Here is an 18,659-nt window from a genome sequence, read left to right as displayed (position 1 = left end):
CTTATTAACAAGCTTATTAAAGTAAAGATAATGTTCTAAAAACCTCAAAGCCAAATATAGAAGAATTAGAACTTGTAGAAGAGTAATTTTAAAAAAAAAGAAGATAAAATCTCTTAAGCATTTATTGCAATTGCTTCCAACATATTCTGATTTTTTTTAATTATTTAATTTAACAATAATTGTTAAATAATTGTTATAATTAATAATAAGCTAAAACATGCAGTGAAGCTAGCTCAGAAATGCTCTGTTTGCCAGGGATGTTGTTGGTGGTGAGTAGTTAATGTTTCTTATTAGCAAAGTTTTAACTCTCCAATAGTAGCTTTGCAAATGGAAATTTATGAGAGAGATGTTTAAAGGATGAAATAAGTTTTACTATAACAGTATTTGCTCCTGATTTGGGCAGAGCTGTTGAGCAGAGCAGTTGAGCAACTGTTGCAAGCATGAATGACTCCTGAGCTCTGTAGCATTGCAATTTAACACCCAGAATTAATGCTACCATGAAGGACTTTCCAAGCAGTGGTTTGATACGAAAGGCTGGATCAGCATGCTGTTGTATTCTTAAACTAATAGGACTCCATTATGTATATGACATGCACTAATTTTTATTTACATTGCACAACAAGGCTTCAGAAAAGATTGTGATAGCATTGCACTCTACAAAAACCAAAACCAAAAAAACCACAAAAGTACATGGCTCTTACTCAGATCTTACTGTCTACTTTAAGAAAGAAAATGACAGTGTTCAACAAATATTAAGGAGGGACAAATAAACAAGTATTACAGAACAAGACAAGTGTTCCATATGCTAAAAAGCGTGCCCAGCTGGATGGTTTTGAATCACTGAAAAGGCAGAATTTACTCCAAGTTATCCATCATCTTGTGAGAATGATTCATAAGATGTATCACTAAAGAACAAATTCTGCCAGGTACTGCCAGGCACTTTTGCTTGACTAGTGTTTTGAGGTTGGGCTCCAGCCCTGCACTGCACTGTAAAAGTCCTCATTTCTTTCCTCAGCACTTCTATTTTGAATTTATTATGTGCAAGATAAGCTAACCAGTAGTTTGCCATTGGAAGACTTTTTGTGTTTGCTTGTTTATTTTCAGAAGAGGCTTCTATGGAAAGAAATCACAGTATCTAATTGCACAGCCTCTGTCTCCTGCTTCTTTTTCCCTCCACAGATCAATTTATTTACTTTTTTAAAAAAAAAAAGCCAATAAAACTGAAGGGCTTAAGTGCTTAAATGAACCCCCCTAAGGCATCTCAAACAGAAAATGCTTGTGAGAAGATGATCATTTCCACACTGAAGTGAAAGCTTTACTCCCTTAGCAGTCACCTTGTTGAGAAGATAACCTATTTATCTCCAACAGCTTCCAGGTGAAGCCTGGTAGATATTACATATTAAAGTAGATAAAACAGCTGTGATTTGATCTTAGATAGTATCCAGACTTGGAGAAATCTGACTTCTAGAAATATAGTGATTTTGTGAATGATTGTGAAATTTAACCAAGTATGGAAAATGAAATTTTGTAATCTTCCACAAAGTGAACTTACAAATGAAATTTTCTTTTGCTTCAAATGCAACTTGTTTTATTATTTTTAAGAAAATGGGAGCAAATAGTGATGTAAAAAAAAATTCCAGTGCTTTGTTCTGGAAAGTGAAGGAGTGAAGCGTTAACAGTTTTCTGAATGTTTCCAAGTTCAGTGTTTGTCCTGGCAGAGTATGAACCTGTTAAAATCTCTGATTAGACCTGCTAGTCATATTCAGTATAGCTCTCCAAAGATTCAATTTTTTCTGGGTGCTTTTCTGAGGAATAATAGAAAAAGTTGTGATAGTAGTGAAATGTCATTTCCCTGACACTATCCATCACTGTAAATTAACACACAGGTGTGCGTACGTGTGCGCGCGCGCGCACACACAGAGGACTTTTTCAGAATCAGGGTGTATAAATATTGTGCTGCCAACATGAGCTACTTCACCCTGGATGCTGTTATTTCTAATAGCCAAAGGAAGTCAATGTTAGCTGGCAAGAAATGCCTCTACTATAAGTTTGTCATGTGTATGTTTACTTGTTTATTGATTCAGTTCTGAAAAGGATCTGAGTAGAATTTGGCACCTGCTCTTTATCTTCTTCAATTAGTTCTCCTTCATTCTTGAAATTCTTTCTTTTCTCTCCAAATCTTGCCTTTAAAAAAATAGCAAAACTCTTCAGTTTCATTGCTTCAGTGCTGCCAAGTGAGCTTTACAGCAGCTGAGGTTCTATGTCTACATTTTTATTTTAATCACCTTTGGTAAGGTGCATGTTGATGTCTACTAATAGGCCATTAATTAGTTGGCCTATTAATTAGAAAAGGGTTAACAGTACATTTGGGTGTCAAGAGAACACATGCTTTTGTTCCTCACCTCTGAATGAATGTCTTAGAAATCTTTTCCTTAGAAAGCAAGAGCCTTTTCTGAAAGAGTGTGAACTTTCTGTTTAAAAATGGTTTTGTCAAAAATATTTCGACCTGTTCTATTACACATACAATGTCTATTTTCCACATGAAAAAGCATGATTTCTCTACCATCTGGTGCTATACTTTTTACATACATTGGTGAATTCAGGGGATACTTGAATTTCCATGTGTGAAATCAGGAAATGTACACAGTATGTTTTGTTGAGTTTTAAGATTAGTCTTAAAAACAAATAAATTTTATACTAGTCTTGTGGCACTGAGGTCTTGATCAAAGGGGGCTTTTTTGCAAAATGGCAAGTTCTTGAAGCAAAATTCTGTAAAATGTCACTGAATGTTTTATGTAAGAGAGGGCAATAGGATCAAAGTTTACCTACTAGGCTGTCAAATAAAAGCTGAAGATGCATGGCAAAATTACTTATATTTCACTGATAAACAGCACTGAGGATTTCTAAACAGTATTTAATAAATTCATATTTTTTAAGGTTTTATGTGAATTTTTTACAGCTATGTATGTTATTTAACAGTATTTTTAGCATTTGAGTAATAACAGAAACTGATTCTCTTGAAAATATTCTTCCATCAACCTTTTTTTTGGTCTTGCTTTGCCTCATACCATTTCAACATTATTAACTAAATATACCTGTCTAAGATAATCTTATATTTCTGTTTTTACATGGCAGTTGTTTCAATGACAGATATGCCACCTTTGCAATACTCAGTAGAGAACAATTAGCTTTTGCCAAACTTTTTCACCAATATTGCCATCACTTCGGTAAACTGCATGATTATAGATGTTTCAGATTGATCTTATTCTGCTACAGTTCAGCAAAAGAAGTATTACAACAAACTTTTAAAATATTCTCAGCAATTATCATCAGTATTGTTAATTGTCTCAGGAGTGTATAGTCAATATAATGTACTATATTGTATATAGTCAATGGAGTAAGCATTGTACTCTATTGGCTTTAAAATGTATTTTTGCTTCTCTTACGTGACTGGAGGTAGAGAACTGTGTGTTGTCTTTTAGTTTTAAAACAGACCAAACCACTTGAGCCCTCACTGTTTATGTTTCAGATTCAGTCCAGACAGACTACAGCTGAACAGAAAAATTCTCATGAAAAGAGCACTTTCCCTCCCCCTTTTACATTGCCCTCAGGATATCTATCAGCTCTGTGCAGCAGCCTGTGTAGTCTTCACTGCCTATACCACAGGAACAACTTTTATTAAAATCTACTTTAGCACTTGAGCTTCCAGGCCCAGAAAGAAAATGAAAGCAGAGGTAGAAATATTGCTTGGTCACACGTTCCAAAAGCTTAGCTCAGTTTTAGTTGAAAGTAAATTTTAAAAACCACCAGGGCTTTTGAAGGCAAAGGTCCTACCTTTCAAAAATACCTCTCCCATACATGGTTGCTACATCTAATTCTGTTCTTTTTGGGCAAACCAAACTAAAACCAGGAGTGGCTGCTGTTCTACCTGTTCCATTCTCCAGCAATTTAAAACTGATTCTTAACAGGAATTTTAAACAGAGAGCTGGTATTATATACCTGCCATTTTGCTTAAATAATTATTTTTCCTAACCAACACTGAAGTGCATCTAATTATTGGGATGGCAAGCAGGTGATGCTCCACATAGACCATCCTGGTTCAGCCTGAATTTTAGCTTCATAAAAACAGATTTTTGGGTGAAACTGTAATACTGAAAGTCACCAGGATGCAATGCAGATCATGAAAATCTCTGTACCACGTCCTGACTGTATCAGGATGTTAGAAAGTATAGATACTTTAGATGTTTTTATCTAGCTCTGAAGTGTTTCTTAAAGTATTTTGTGCTAGAGAAATCAAGCTAATGGCCCAGTCATTTCATCAGTTGAATTTAGCAGCAGTCAAGTAGAAAATTAAAATAAGCTAAGTCTGAGCTTCCTGCTGAGGACAGGTACTATTTGGGTCAAGTTCAAATTTCAACACATTCACTGTTCATTTTTTTTTTCAGGTAATTCAGACTATCACTGCAACTGACAAGGATTACTCTGCAAATGGGGCAAGATTCCATTTTTCCCTTGATGAAGGGCTTTCTTTGAATCCCAACTTTACTCTAAGGGACAATGAAGGTAAAGCAAACACATAAATCTCAAAGAAAGGGGTCTCTGTTTTGTCTGGGATGTCTCATTGAAGAGAATAATTTCCATGCGTTTTTCGACAGAAGGAGAAAACCGTAATCTATCATCGCTGAACTGGCTGATATCAAGGACATGGTGTATACAACATATTGTAAACTATGAATAATCAGATATTGCATTTTATTTCTATATTCCATTTTATTTTAGCATTTATGCTTCATACATTCAGGAATGTTTCTAAAAAGTGGATTAATGAAAAAGATGTTGGCAATTTGGTCTATTTCTAGGTGAATAGCACTGAGTGGGTACTGTCAAGGTTATTGCTGGTTATTGCTTAAAGGAGAAAATAAGAATTTAAGGGGCATAAATGCTGAATTCATGCTTACTTTTATGGATACCAAAAGCAGGTCCTTCAGTGCTTCCTGGATCATAGTCTGTTGCTTCATGCCCTTCATAACAAAGTCTGCCTAAAAAGTACAATCCGAAATTCATAGCAGATAGGCCCGGAAGGAAAAAAGCCTTCAGAGTCACCCAGCCAAATGTTTCTGAACATTTCTGGAATCAAAGAACCATCCAGCCTTTCCAAAAAAACCCAAAATGAGCCTTACTATTTGTTGAGTATTGCCTCATGGTTTCTATTTTGCAACCTGATGAAAAAGAGAGTAAACTTTAAATGCTTGTCTGTAGCTTTCCTCATGAGCTTTTGTGTATGTATGCATTGTGTGGTTTTGTTTGTATGCATGTGTGGAAGTGTGGGGGGCTGGCTTCATTTTACAGTTACGTTTTTGCAGTTGTGCTGTGGAATACCTTCTGAAATCTAAGAGATCACTACTCATCGGTAATCACTGAGAAGCATTAACTCCATCACTGGTACATATGTCACATACAGTGATGTTTAAACTATTCTTTACACATATTTCTTATCTGTTTGTAAAATCTTTCAGGGAAGGAAATTGCATAATCTTCCTAAAGAATCTTTTCCAATGTCTAACTATACTTACAGCAGAAAAAAAAATCAAGTCATGCTATTTGTTCGGGCTAGGTTCATGGCTCTCATATTCTGGTTCCAAAAGAGATCAATCCAATATCTATAAATATTAAAAAACTAATAATATTTGAAGGACTAATTCATATATTAAAAATATTCTTTAAGTGGTAATTCCAGCCCTTTCCCAGATTAGCATATCAATTCCACTCAGATCGTGATGGAGCATTATAGCAAAAGCCAGAGGGTTGTCCTTGAAATAAAGGAAGTGTACTGTTGTGTATTTTTGTATTTGAGTCTACAGACTTGGGGACGAGTGGCTGGAAAGCTCCCCCGCACAAAAGGACCTGGGGGTGTTGATTGACAGCCGGCTGAAGATGAGCCAGCAGTGTGCCCAGGTGGCCAAGAAGGCCAACAGCATCCTGGCTTGTATCAGAAATAGTGTGGCCAGCAGGAGTAGGGAGGTGATCGTGCCCCTGTACTCAGCGCTGGTGAGGCCGCACCTCGAATCCTGTGTTCAGTTTTGGGCCCCTCACTATAAGAAGGACATTGAGGTGCTGGAACGTGTCCAGAGAAGGGCAACGAAGCTGGTGAGGGGTCTGGAGCACAAGTCTTATGAGGAGCGGCTGAGGGAACTGGGGTTGTTCAGTCTGGAGAAGAGGAGGCTGAGGGGACACCTCATTGCTCTCTACAGTTCCCTGAAAGGGGGTTGCAGAGAGGTGGGTGTTGGTCTCTTCTCCCAAGTGACTAGCGACAGGACAAGAGGAAATGGCCTCGAGTTGCGCCAGGGGAGGTTTAGGCTGGATATTAGGAAAAATTTCTTTACTGAGAGAGTGGTGAGACACTGGAATAAGCTGCCCAGGGAAGTGGTGGAGTCACCATCACTGGAGGTGTTCAAGGAACGTGTGGATGAGGCATTGTGCGACATGGTTTAATGGGCGTGGTGGTGTTAGTTGATGGTTGGACTTGATGATCTTACAGGTCTTTTACCAACCTTAGTGATTCCGTGATTCTTCGATTCAAATAAACTCATTGAGTATTGCACTGTGATCTCATGTGGGAGACCATGGCCATGTTCATTTCAGTACAAGATACTTACATCCAGACGTGCTTTTGGATAACTTTATTAAAATTCTGGTTCATGATGAAGTAGCTATTTTATGGTTTTGAACATATTTTAATCAGGGTCTGTATTATATGTGTTTATTACCAGTGGAAAATGCTGTGTTACACCTTAAGGACTGCCTGTCAACACAAGTTTTTTACCTACACATATTTACAAGAGGTTGACAACTTTTCATAAATCTCTAATGCAGCAGTCACGCTTTGGATATAAGTATGCAGCAGTATTTGATGCTTTCTTATTACCTCCCCAAGAGCAGTGAGCAGTGACTTTACCACCAACAGCAGAAAGGCAGTGTCTGGACTATCCTAAGTTGGATTTTGCAGGGGGAAATAGGGGAAGGAACTGGAAAAGGTGTCCTTTAAGGTAAAGGCCTGTTGTGCATTATGTTTTTATTTCACCTAAGGAGATACAAAAAATAAGTATGCACTTTCTGTAACATCTCACATAAAACTTCTACGCTTACAGAGACTCCAGAAATGCAATTTCCAATTTACCTATATAATTAACACAATGACAGTTTAACTCAAATCATAACAAGAAATTTATCTTAAAAACAAAACATTGTCACTATTTTGCTTGGCACATCACCCTTTGATTGTACTCTTTAAACACTGCCCTTCCTTGGCACCTTTTCTTTGTGATACAATCTATATGTAAAATATCAGTGAAACACTTCTGAATTGCATTCACAATATCATTATCTAGTATTTACAACTTTCATATTTATCATCTATTCCTATTCAGAAATTGAACTTATGTCATTTTCTATTCTAGGAAATATCTGAGAGATGGTGGGCAGAAGGGGCTTTTCTTCTGTCTGTGACAAGTTTGCACTTTTGAAAACTCATGTTTTTGAGCATCAGCTGTTAAAAAGAAACAGAATGCTCTAAATGGAAGATAGCTGCTATTTTTACCTCTGGATTTAATAATTCCATAAAGGCTGGCATTCTTGGAGGGTTTTATTTGTTTGTTTGTTATGTTATGTTTTTAAAAAAAAAAACCTACAGCAATTGCCTTAAGAGAGTGTTATATAATGTTTTGCAGAATGATAAAAAACAAAATCTTCATGGCACATTGAAAGTGGTAGTCAGTGGCAGCTGTATCTGTCACTGCAAAGTTATATTTCTCGTGCAGTGATCTTTGGATCCAGACATCCTCCCCTTTTATTTCTTCAGGACAAAGGTTTCATTTCACAAAAAACTCAGTAGACATTTTCTTCCCTTGTTTTCATAATCCAGAACAACAGAATTCTGCTCTTTGAGCCCAAATACACTATTGCATGCATGTTCCCCCACTCCATTATCATCAGTAGAGCTACAAGATTGCAAGTCTCTACAGCAGTGAATTGGATCTATAAATATTAAGCTTATATCTTTGCACTTTGACTGAAATCTAGAGGACTTGCACAAGCATAAGATTTTGTAGTTTGTCCCTACCTACCTGTATAGACTGCAGCAATATACAATCTCAGCATGTGTATGATTCAGGTCAATAATATTCTATGGCTTCAGCAGAGGAAACAGATATCAAAGCGTCAGTCCAGATAATTGATCATATAACCAGTTAAGCTTTTATCTTCCGGGCCTGAACTTGTGCCCTTACTTAGTAGCAATCCACAATGTTAAAGCTGCAGCCTTTGACTATGCACCCTCATAACGCAGAGCTTAAAACCCTCAGGGAAATGTAGGTCAGGAGACAGCCACAGGGCTATACCAAATATGCAGTCCAGCTGAACCTAAGAGTTGCTTGGATCACGTTCTGGATTCTGTTGGTGTTTACAATTTTCATTTTAAAGAAAAAAATGGAAAAGACACAATATGATACCATTTTCCCTACTGACTGGATTCTTAAGCTACAGTAGATTCTTTGCTGCTATTTGAGGTTTTTTGTATACTGACAAAGTACTATTCAGAGAGAGGAAAGGCTAAAGAGCATGAACAAGAGGACAGCAAATAAGATGATGTAGTATCTGTACACATGTAAGCAAGACAGAACAAGAGCTGCAATAGAATTTCTTTGCTATACAAAGAAAACACATTAAGGTGTAATCATTTCCTGCAATTTTAGGTAGAAAACCTAGGGAAGATGCCTTTTTGCTTGTCTGTGAAATGTGCTTATGAAGGCTTTTTAATGAAAACAGGGCTGTTTACAATTTATTCTGTCCAGAAAAATGTTGCAATTTCTATTAAAACCTGAGCTGCCAAATACTTTTTAATCTGGAGGTGCTTTTATGTTGCAGTTCAGATGCTACATAACTCAGTTTATTGTTGTCTGTGTTCTTCCCACTTTGATTTTTAGGTTGTTATAGATAATTTTTAAATGCATTTTTCACTTGTGTGGAGTATCTCAAATTAACGCTTTCTGCCTAATCAGAAATACCTGCTTTTGGATGACCCACTAAAAATTTGCCAGGGCAATATGAGACTAAACCCACCTTCTGTTGGGGAATCAGAGGAAAGATGAAAGAACTTCTTCACAATAGAGCTGTTTCTAAGTACTGAATTTTAAAACTGTACTTTTTTTTTTATCCTGAAAGAATCATAGTATTTTTCCAGATGCTTAAAGAGTGGTTGATATATTTGTCAACATTTTTCAGTTTGTTGGAAAATGCATGTGAGCATATGTCCTTGTTATGATACCCCCAACCGTTAATATATAGACACACACTTCTGCATAGTCTCTCTCTCTCTCTGAGATTGAAAAAATCATTCGTCTTTCTGCCTATTTTGTTACCTATTAGAGACCTCTTTCAGAAGTTACACAACACTTTTCAGGAAGCTGGCAGAAGATTGAACCCCCTAGAGAACAGCTCACTTAGGTGCAAGAGAACATTTACGAATTTCATGCACTGTAAAGCACTGTTTTGCCGGTGGTATTTGTTTTCACAAGATATGCAGTTTACCATGGATGCTCCAATGGGTATTGTAAATTTCCTGGATGATAAGGGTTTGTGCAGAGACTGTGCACATTCACCCAACACCACCAGTAAGATTTGTACATTCTCTTACTTTAATAAATTGAGACTGCTGACTTCTGAAAGTAGACGAAGTTTACCTTACTTTCAAGGAAGAATAACTCCCTAGAGGATGCTTAGCATTTGTTCTGTCCTTTTATTTCTTCAGGACAAACGTTTCATTTCACAAAAATATTTGCAGTTTTATTTTTCCCCTCTGCCACTTTTCTCAAAGATCTGGCCTTTTGAAAATTGCCCAGTGATGGAGGATATTCAAGAGTTGGAACAAAGGCAGGCCATTTTTCTGATACCATCCCTTTGGAGATTCCTTTTTCTTAATGTTATGCCACAAGATAGTTTAATACCCACAGAAGTAGACACCTGCTTTTCTATAAAATCTGGAGCTCAATGACTTCAGTGGCATCTGTATAAAATGAAATTTGTAATGTGTTCATCCACCCATGCCTGTGATGCAAATTAACATTTTTCCTGCGTCACAGATCAAAAACTGAGGTTATTTTTACTTCCATTTCTCTTTAGTCTGCCTGTAATGTATAATGTGTCAAAGGAATTCTCAAACTGTGAATAATAAATGAGCATCCTCCAAAGTGCTCCAGTAGTCACCTTCCATGGTGTTATCATTGTATCTGAGCTTCCTTGGTTTTCCTGTGCCCTCCTTTCTTTTCTTAGTTCGGAAGCTCAATGTAAAAAGGCAGAGGTGATGGAAAGAGGCAATTATAAATTGGATTCTGAACAACTAGAAAGTCAGTGGAGTTTTTCATGCATATGGAGGAAGTGATGATGAAGCTTTTCTCTGCATGTAGAGAGGCAGAAGCAGCAGTCATCACCTTATATGTATATATACTGCAAACATTAACTTCTTTTTATGCAAAATATGTTATTTGTTTGAAATTGCCTACTAATCACAGATATGTGAGTTTATTTCTGCTCTTGGGCTGTATCTAGAGCTCAATCTGCCAATGCTTTGGCCGCTGACAGGCAGACCAGCTGAAGGTCATTTTGTATTCTATGGTGGTTTCCCTCTTAGAACCACTGAAGATTTGATCTGTGTCCTCCAGCAGTATTAGGGAAGTTGGGACTGACAGTCTAGCATAAAAAAATGGAGAGAGTGGCAAATGGGCAAGATATTATTCAAAAAGGGCAAATGAAAGCTTTTTATGCAACATTATGTAGCAGAAAGATAAAACAGCTGCTTACTTTACCCCCTGATTATACCAATATGTGTTGAAAAGCTAAAAGATATGCAGGCAATCTACCTCTTTGTAATCTGTCTTCCATAAGATTATTTGCTTGTTTTAGGAGTCTTTTAATATAGATCACTGTGATTGTTCATGTACTGCATTTAATTAAAAGTAGAAGATCATACATGTATCAAAGAACAAACTGGTCCAAATTTGTAAAATTAGACTTGTGACTTTTCTGTATATCTTAGAATTAGACTGGCAGAGCCTAGTAAGACCTCCATGGGTGGGCACAGTCTGTAATTATGGCCTTAAGGTCATTGCTCAGTCTGCTTTAGGGGAGAGTTTTCTTTATACAATAAATGCAATCTGAATTTCAGTGATATCAAGCTTGATTTCTTCAATCAATTAATTGACTCAGTTATAATACAGAACACTTTGCTCCCTAGTCTAGTTGAAAAATAATGTGGAAATCATTTATTTCTTAACAATAAGATAATGAAAAAATTCAGCATTACTGAGAATACCACAGTATGTTTTTATAAGCTTTCACAAGCCCAGATTAAGCAATTTGAAGAAGAGCTAAAGTTTAACAGAGTTTTTATAAAAATGAAAGGAATACTTCCGCATGTCATATGCTATATGCTTGTGGTGCTTAGGGACATGGTGTGGTGGTGGACTTGGCAGTGCTTGGTTGACGGTTGGACTCAATGATGTTAAAGGTCTTTTACAACCTAAGAGATTCTTTGATTCTATAGGTATATAGGAAGGATTTCCACAACCCTCTATCAAAAGAAAATACTGATTTACTGCATATCTTTTAATCACCGCTGTGTTGGGGTTCTTCTGCAGGTTATTGAAAACACTTCTTTATTTTGGAGGGGAGGATGGTGTAGTAAGTAGCTTTGTAAGGAAAAGGGTATGTTTTATCATAGGTATTTTATAATCTCTATGGAAATATTTCCACAACGTGATGATCTTAATCTGTGTCAGATTTTTTCAGATGAAAGAATTATCTGTTCATCTTATTCTGGTTTCAATAAGGTTCTGTAAACGGAATGAATATAAACAGCATTATAAGTGGCTGGTGTCATGCCTCTAAAGAGGGAGTTGGCATGAGTCTCGGGATTCAGTCATCAAAAGTATACCTTGACATGAACAAGTAGAAGAGGACTTCAAGGCCTACTGCAAAATAAATAAATAAATAAATAAATATCATATTTTGCACCCACTGCAAGTGAGAAGAACAAAACCTAATGAGTTTGTAACAAACTCACTGTTCTGGAGATTTCCAAGAAGATAAGTAGAGAGGGTGGAGAAGAAAAGCTAATGAACTTCAATGCAGTGGAACCTGATGCTCAGTTCTTGGCTCAGCAGCAAGGGTATCACTTACCACCTCATATATATTTCTTGTGTAAAACCTGTTACCAAATATATTATGATGTTATGCTGATGTGGGGCTATACTACCAGTTTTTCTCATTACCACTGTTGGGTGATATGCAAAAGCAAAATGTTGAGAGAAGCGAGTTAAAATGAATGTTTCAAAATTTAGCACACAGCTTGATAGAAGATGTGGCACGAAGAGTAGTCACCTGGTAAACAGCTTGCATATAGTTTAAACAAAAAATTAACTCCTCTGTTCAAATATGCACGTGGAAAGTAATCAGTCCTATGGGCTAAAATATTCCACACTAGCTGTATTGTTGCACTAGATTTTCACAAAGTGCCACAGACTTAATTTTTCCATAGATTATGATAAACCCATTTAATGCTGCAGCTACAGTGGTAAGGAAAAAGAAGACATTTTCTGGTTGGTTTGTAATAGGAAGAGAAACCCAACAGACATATTTTTGCACTTATCACCCCTGTGTTGTTTGTTAAAAAATCCAAACCCACAACCCCAAAATGTGGAAACTGTGTGACTGTTAATCATGGGCAAGCAGTACAAGAGCAGAGCTCTTTTATTCCAGTCTCTCTTCCCATTTCTCAGTCCCCATCTGTCTCTCTCCAAAACTGCGCATGTCTCTGATTTCTCACTGTCTCCAATTTTGTTTGATTTACCTGTGGGCTCTTATTCAGGGACCAGTACTTTTAAAGTGGTGGCAACAAATTGAAAGTAAATTTTACACATATAAAAATAAGATATAACTGTATATTATCATAGCTTTTCTTCCCCTGCACTCTTTATGCCCCTTAATTTCTTGGACTTAAAGGGATATGGGTGGCAGCTTACTATCCTAATTAGTGCCTATAAATGCTCTTGCAATGTGTGTGTAATAAACATTAGTATTGTCATGGAGTGTAGTATATGCCAGATGGACCTGTAGGTAACATAATAGTGACAAAATCTTACATCACTATCTCCCCTTTGCTTTCTTACCTTTAACCTCTACCAGTTTAGAACATACAATATCTGCTCTTTTCCCCTTCCTTTCCTTACCCTTTCTCCATCCCTCTTCACTTCCCTTCTTCTTCCTGACCTCTCCACAGCATGAGTCTTTGGCCACTGTCCTTTCAGATGTTTTCTGAAAGCTCACTTGATCTATAAAACCTGTCACAAAGAGTAAAACATGAAAGTCTTATTTTAACTTTTACTAAAGACCTTTTAACAGTCTTCTGAGAATCAAGAGTATTTTATGTTGTGGATGAATTCTACAACAGATACTCTCAGAATTCCAGTTATTCACATTTACAAGTGTCCATGTACTACTAACAGCGTAACGTGGGATTAAAACACTTGAAAACTGGGCCTAAAATGTTTGTCAAAGTTCATTTAGGCTCTAAGAAAACTACATAAGCTTAAATAATCTTATTTATGTAATGCTAGTTACTTTCCCCTGCTTCCTCTTTTTCCTCTGTTGGAGATTGTGCATTTCACAGATTAGGACTGTCTACTTTTAAGCTGCCCCATGCTTCTACTCTACGGGAAACAAACAGTCAATAACATTTTTCATTTTTTGCTTCATAAGAATGATATTCTGATTTTGATATTGTAGATAATACAGCCAGCATCCTGACAAGACGAAGGAGATACAGTCGAACCACTCAAGATATCTATTACCTCCCAGTTTTGATTTCTGATGGTGGAGTGCCCGCTCTCAGCAGCAGCAGTACTCTCACAATTAGGGTTTGTGCATGTGAGAGAGATGGACAAGTGAGAACTTGCCATGCTGAAGCTTTCCTCTCCTCGGCTGGCTTGAGCACAGGAGCTTTGATCGCAATCCTGCTCTGTGTTGTCATTCTTCTTGGTAAGCCATTTTCAATATCAAGTAATGCTATCCTTCCGCTGCCTCTCTGAATGTGACAGGGCAGAAATTTTTAATATGATATGGTTTTGAACCAGAGGCTGCCTGGTAGTAGGAGGAACTAGAAGCACATAACTGTGATTAGGGGGGAAAGGTTTAGCTAAAATTAATAAGGAAAAATGCCTTTAAAGGATATTCATGAATATCTGGAATCCACTAGAAATTATTTTTTCAGAGGTTATCAAGTAATTAGCAGTGCAGATCTTTTTTCTGTAATTTGGAGAGATTTTAAAAAGCCACTGACTCTAATTTCATGTCTAGAACAGTGCGAAAAATAATAGAAAGGAGATGAGGAAAGCTTTTTGAAATGCATTACACTGTAAGAAGCACCATTAGCACTGTACAAAAGCCATTTCTTGGCTTTATTTCTTTGTGGGATAAGCTGATAGTAATGCACAACATAATCCAAGGGGCAAGGGACATACGAGACTATAAGATGACTCCATTAGATAAATGCCCTTGCAAGTGCATTTTCTCTTGACTTTTTTTTTTGCCCAGGCCAATTTGAATGTTACCCACTAGTTAATTTTTTTTTATTTTTTTTTTCTGGCAGAAGCACAACTTGCTGGGTACATATCTCTGTACTGCCTTTGTGCCTTTCTGCATTCTTATAGAGATGGCAAGAAAAAATGGGAATTTTGATTTTGAGGATTTTTTTCCAAAGGCTCTACATTTTCTAAAGACTACTTTCCTCACAGCTTACTTCAGAACTTCCTTGTCAGAAAGCTGTTTTAAAATTTATAGTAATAAATTTAGTTTATAGTTTTATAATTTATCATACAAGATTAAATATTCATAAGAGAAAAAATAAACCTTTTATATTTTAATTCAATATATATGCTAAATTTTTATTTTAATGAAGCAGTGAAAGCCTTAACAATGCTTCTAAAAAAATTGTCAGCCCTAGTTACTCATTTCTCATTTAATTGAAAAAATGTTATCCCCTTTTATGTCCTTTATGAAATCCCTAATAATCTAACTAGTCAATTTTGTTATTGGCTCAAGAAACCCCAGCAATCCCCACAAAGAATTTCTACAGTAGAAGAGTGCTGTTTACTGACCCTTTGGAAGACCAGGCTGTATTAGAAGTTTGTAATTTCAGTACAGCATTATTAATTTTCCCCTTAATTGTGTGGTCTCAGCCTGTTGCCCTTTGGCATGCTGCTGTGTCAAAACACAGCCGTATGGATTTCATGGGTGTTTTCCAGGCATACAGTAACCTATCTTCAGGTATCATATTACACAGCAAAGGCATTGCTCACTTAGGAATATAAGTACGCTCTTTTCCAGATTGGACAGGTTTGGTGACCCTTTGTTACAGACAGACACGTGCCTGACATAATGATCCCAAATACCAATATTAGCCTGAAAATATTGTACCTCTGTATTCGTGACTTAGTATCTGCTATTTCTTTAGCATATATCTACTTACTTCAGATGTAAACTTTAAACCTACTCTAATATCTGCAGTTTTCTCTTTAGCAATTGTGGTCCTTTTCATCACCCTAAGACGTAGCAAGAAGGAGCCTTTGATCATTTCAGAAGAAGATGTCCGGGAAAATGTTGTGACATATGATGATGAGGGTGGTGGAGAAGAAGACACAGAAGCATTTGACATCACAGCACTGCGGAATCCGTCAGCTGCTGAGGAGCTAAAATACCGGAGGGATGTTCGTCCTGAAGTGAAATCTGTGCCCAGGCATCATCCCTCCTCAAGCCTTGACAGTATAGATGTTCAGGAGTTCATTAAACAAAGACTGGCAGAGGCTGACCTGGACCTCAGCGTGCCCCCATATGACTCCCTACAGACATATGCCTATGAGGGTCATAGATCAGAAGCTGGATCTATCAGCTCTCTGGATTCAGCCACAACACACTCTGACCAGGATTATAATTACCTTGGAGACTGGGGACCTGAGTTCAAGAAGCTAGCTGAACTCTATGGGGAAATAGAATCAGAAAGAACAACTTAGTTGTAATTCCCAGAACAGCGAAGTTCCTAAACGACTGGAGATAAAATGACAGCAACGGTAACAAAAAATGAATACAGCAATGAAATGAGTTACTGTAGAACAAATGCCCTTTTCATATTTGAAACTGGGTTCTCCAATTGAAAGAAAGTCAAATTTTGAAAAATACAGAAAAAAGAAGCTGTTGTCCCTTGTGTATATTTTTTAATTGCTCAATAAAGTCCGTGGTACCGTATCTGTAACAATGCCTAAAGTAAAGCCAAGCAATGACATTTTTATTGCAATATGCTTAACATCTCCAAGCTACAGTAAGTTTATGGTCATGCCTGTTTAGGAAGATAGCTAATGGAGGAGCAAATCTCTTGCAGGTGGTTGTGATGTTGCATTTCTAGCTTTGCTCTAGGCCTTGTGATCCCAATGTGAGGTAGTCAATGGGTTTTACTATCAGTGTGAGAAGTGCTAACAGTCTGTTTCCTTTACAGAAGGGATAAGCCACACCTGTCCTCTTAAATAAATGGTCCTTTGATGATTTAATCTTATTGAATTAGCACGTTGCATTGAGATGATGTCTTTCATTATGTCCTTCATAATCTTTCCATCCATAACCAGCTAACAGAGGGAGGGCATCATTAGCTGTTAGCTCAAACATGGCTCTAGCCCATAACCCCAGACCTGCTCTGTTACTGCGTGCTAGAGGGACTGTTGTTTCCAGTGTTGTACTTTTTGTCTTTTCACAGGAACATCATTCATTTAAATGGAATGGGTCTAAAGTACTCTCTATGCAGAGAAGCAAATGAAGCATAGGCTCTTTCAATAAAAACAGCAATGGCAGCACCATTAAACTATGCAGTTGTTTGGTTCACTGTGCTTCACTTACGTCAATAGATGAAGCTTTTCAAGTCTTTTGCTGGTGTGAGTCCAGGAGCTACAACAGTCAGTTTAAAACACAGAGTTCTTAATCATAATGTCTCTCTATTTCTGTGTGTGACTAAAAGCAAAATAGAGCTGTTGGTAAGACATTGGGATAGAGAAAATTGAAACAAAGAGAATATGATGCTTTTTTCTTTTTAGTTCAATCTACTTGATATTTAATTTCTCTTAGAATAATTTCCATCTAAGCAGAGCAATTTTTTTTTGTCTTTCTTTCAAACATCATGGGAACAGGAACATTTTAAGTTAGTGGAGGAAGAAAAAATTAAAATGTACCATTATTGTGGTTCCTATGGATTAAATAAATTGATTTCTTATGTTAGTAACTTTTTAGCATTGCAGAACTGCTTAACAGTTCTGCTTAACATTGCAGGCTGCTTAACACCTAATCCAGCAGATTCTTATGTTTTCCTTTGTTTTGTTTGAAACTTTAACCTTTTGTTTGTCTTTCTTGTGGTAATACTATGAGAGGACCAGGAGCTCACAATATCCCATGAAAGATTATGACCTATAAGGCTCACTAGCTATTAGTCTTCTGCTTCTAAGAAAATTGTAGCTCCACTTAGAGAATTGAACTTCTTGCAATATACATTTGATAGGGAAACTGTCCAGAACAGAAAGTGTGTACTGCTTTTTTACTCTCTGGGCCGGTGTGGAGAGTGATACAGATCTGTATACTCCTAGATTCCTCCCTATGCATTTTAGATGCCACTTTCAGCTTAGTAGAGAAAGGAGTACCTTTTGCTCCTTCAAGCTGGGTCTGTATTTGTTCCTGACCTACTGTGGACCACAGAGGTGAACCAGATTATAAGCCTTCCCTTCTTCACTGTGTGGTTGGGTAGGTCCTAGACGTGACTGAAACTTCTGATCAGTTCTACTTTGAGGATTTTTTTTTTTTTTTAATGAACTTCCTGAGATGTAGTTGACTGCTTTTGGTTTAAACAGCCTTCTGAAAAAATTAGCAAGTAGCTCTGTATAAAGCTTTTCAAACTCTAAAAAGTTACACTGTAGTTCGAGTTACACTGTAGTTTGAGAACTGGTTATGCTGTTTTGTTTGCAACTTGAAAATTGTAATGTTTCCCTTTCTGTTAACATCTGAACCCACAAGGCAATTTTGAGGGCAAAAAAACCCCAAACCCTAAAATGTTCTGCTGATGATTTGAAAATTGTTTAATAATCTGTGTTCAGATTTTTTTTTTTATTTTTTTTATTTTTACCAAGTACAGAATCTTCTAGAAATGCATTTAAGGAGACATTAGTTAAAGTAATTAGTTAAAGTAAAGTTAAACAGATGCTTTAATGCAGTAAAAGTTATACTCAGGCTGAGAATGGTTTATGTATTGTTTTGTTGGGGGGTAGAGTTAGGATATGTTTCAGTTTTGTCCCAAATGAAGCAACTAGTAGTTGGTTTTTATGAGGATTTTATGAGGAGAAATTTTCTTTTGATTTACATTGCACTTGCTTTATGCCAACATCTACATTTTTATGTTGCATGAGTAGAATGCTAAGAAGAAAATCTTTCAGCATTAGTAGTACCATGGGCCGTAATACTTTGTACCATATCTGCATGAAAACTGCATTCATTCTTGTATTGTAGTTTTGAGAGCCAAGTAT

At 36.8% G+C, this 18,659-nt stretch overlaps 1 protein-coding gene across 2 annotated transcripts in view; it reads left to right on the top strand.

The window, feature by feature from the left end:
* Positions 1–16,118, top strand: part of CDH18 (cadherin 18) — a 175,830-nt gene extending 159,712 nt beyond the window's left edge. The window contains exons 9-11 of one of the 2 annotated variants that reach the window (XM_059815672.1): positions 4,446–4,563; positions 13,837–14,088; positions 15,628–16,118. In XM_059815672.1, the coding sequence (XP_059671655.1) occupies positions 4,446–4,563; positions 13,837–14,088; positions 15,628–16,118 (861 nt within the window). Of the gene's footprint in view, positions 1–4,445; positions 4,564–13,836; positions 14,089–15,615 lie in introns of both variants that reach the window. The other variant, XM_059815671.1, reaches the window with a different exon arrangement.
* The last annotated feature ends 2,541 nt before the right edge of the window (positions 16,119–18,659 follow it).

Source organism: Gavia stellata, chromosome 3, assembly GCF_030936135.1.
Source record: "Gavia stellata isolate bGavSte3 chromosome 3, bGavSte3.hap2, whole genome shotgun sequence".
Lineage (NCBI taxonomy): Eukaryota > Metazoa > Chordata > Aves > Gaviiformes > Gaviidae > Gavia > Gavia stellata.
This window is presented reverse-complemented; position numbering and strand designations above follow the sequence as displayed.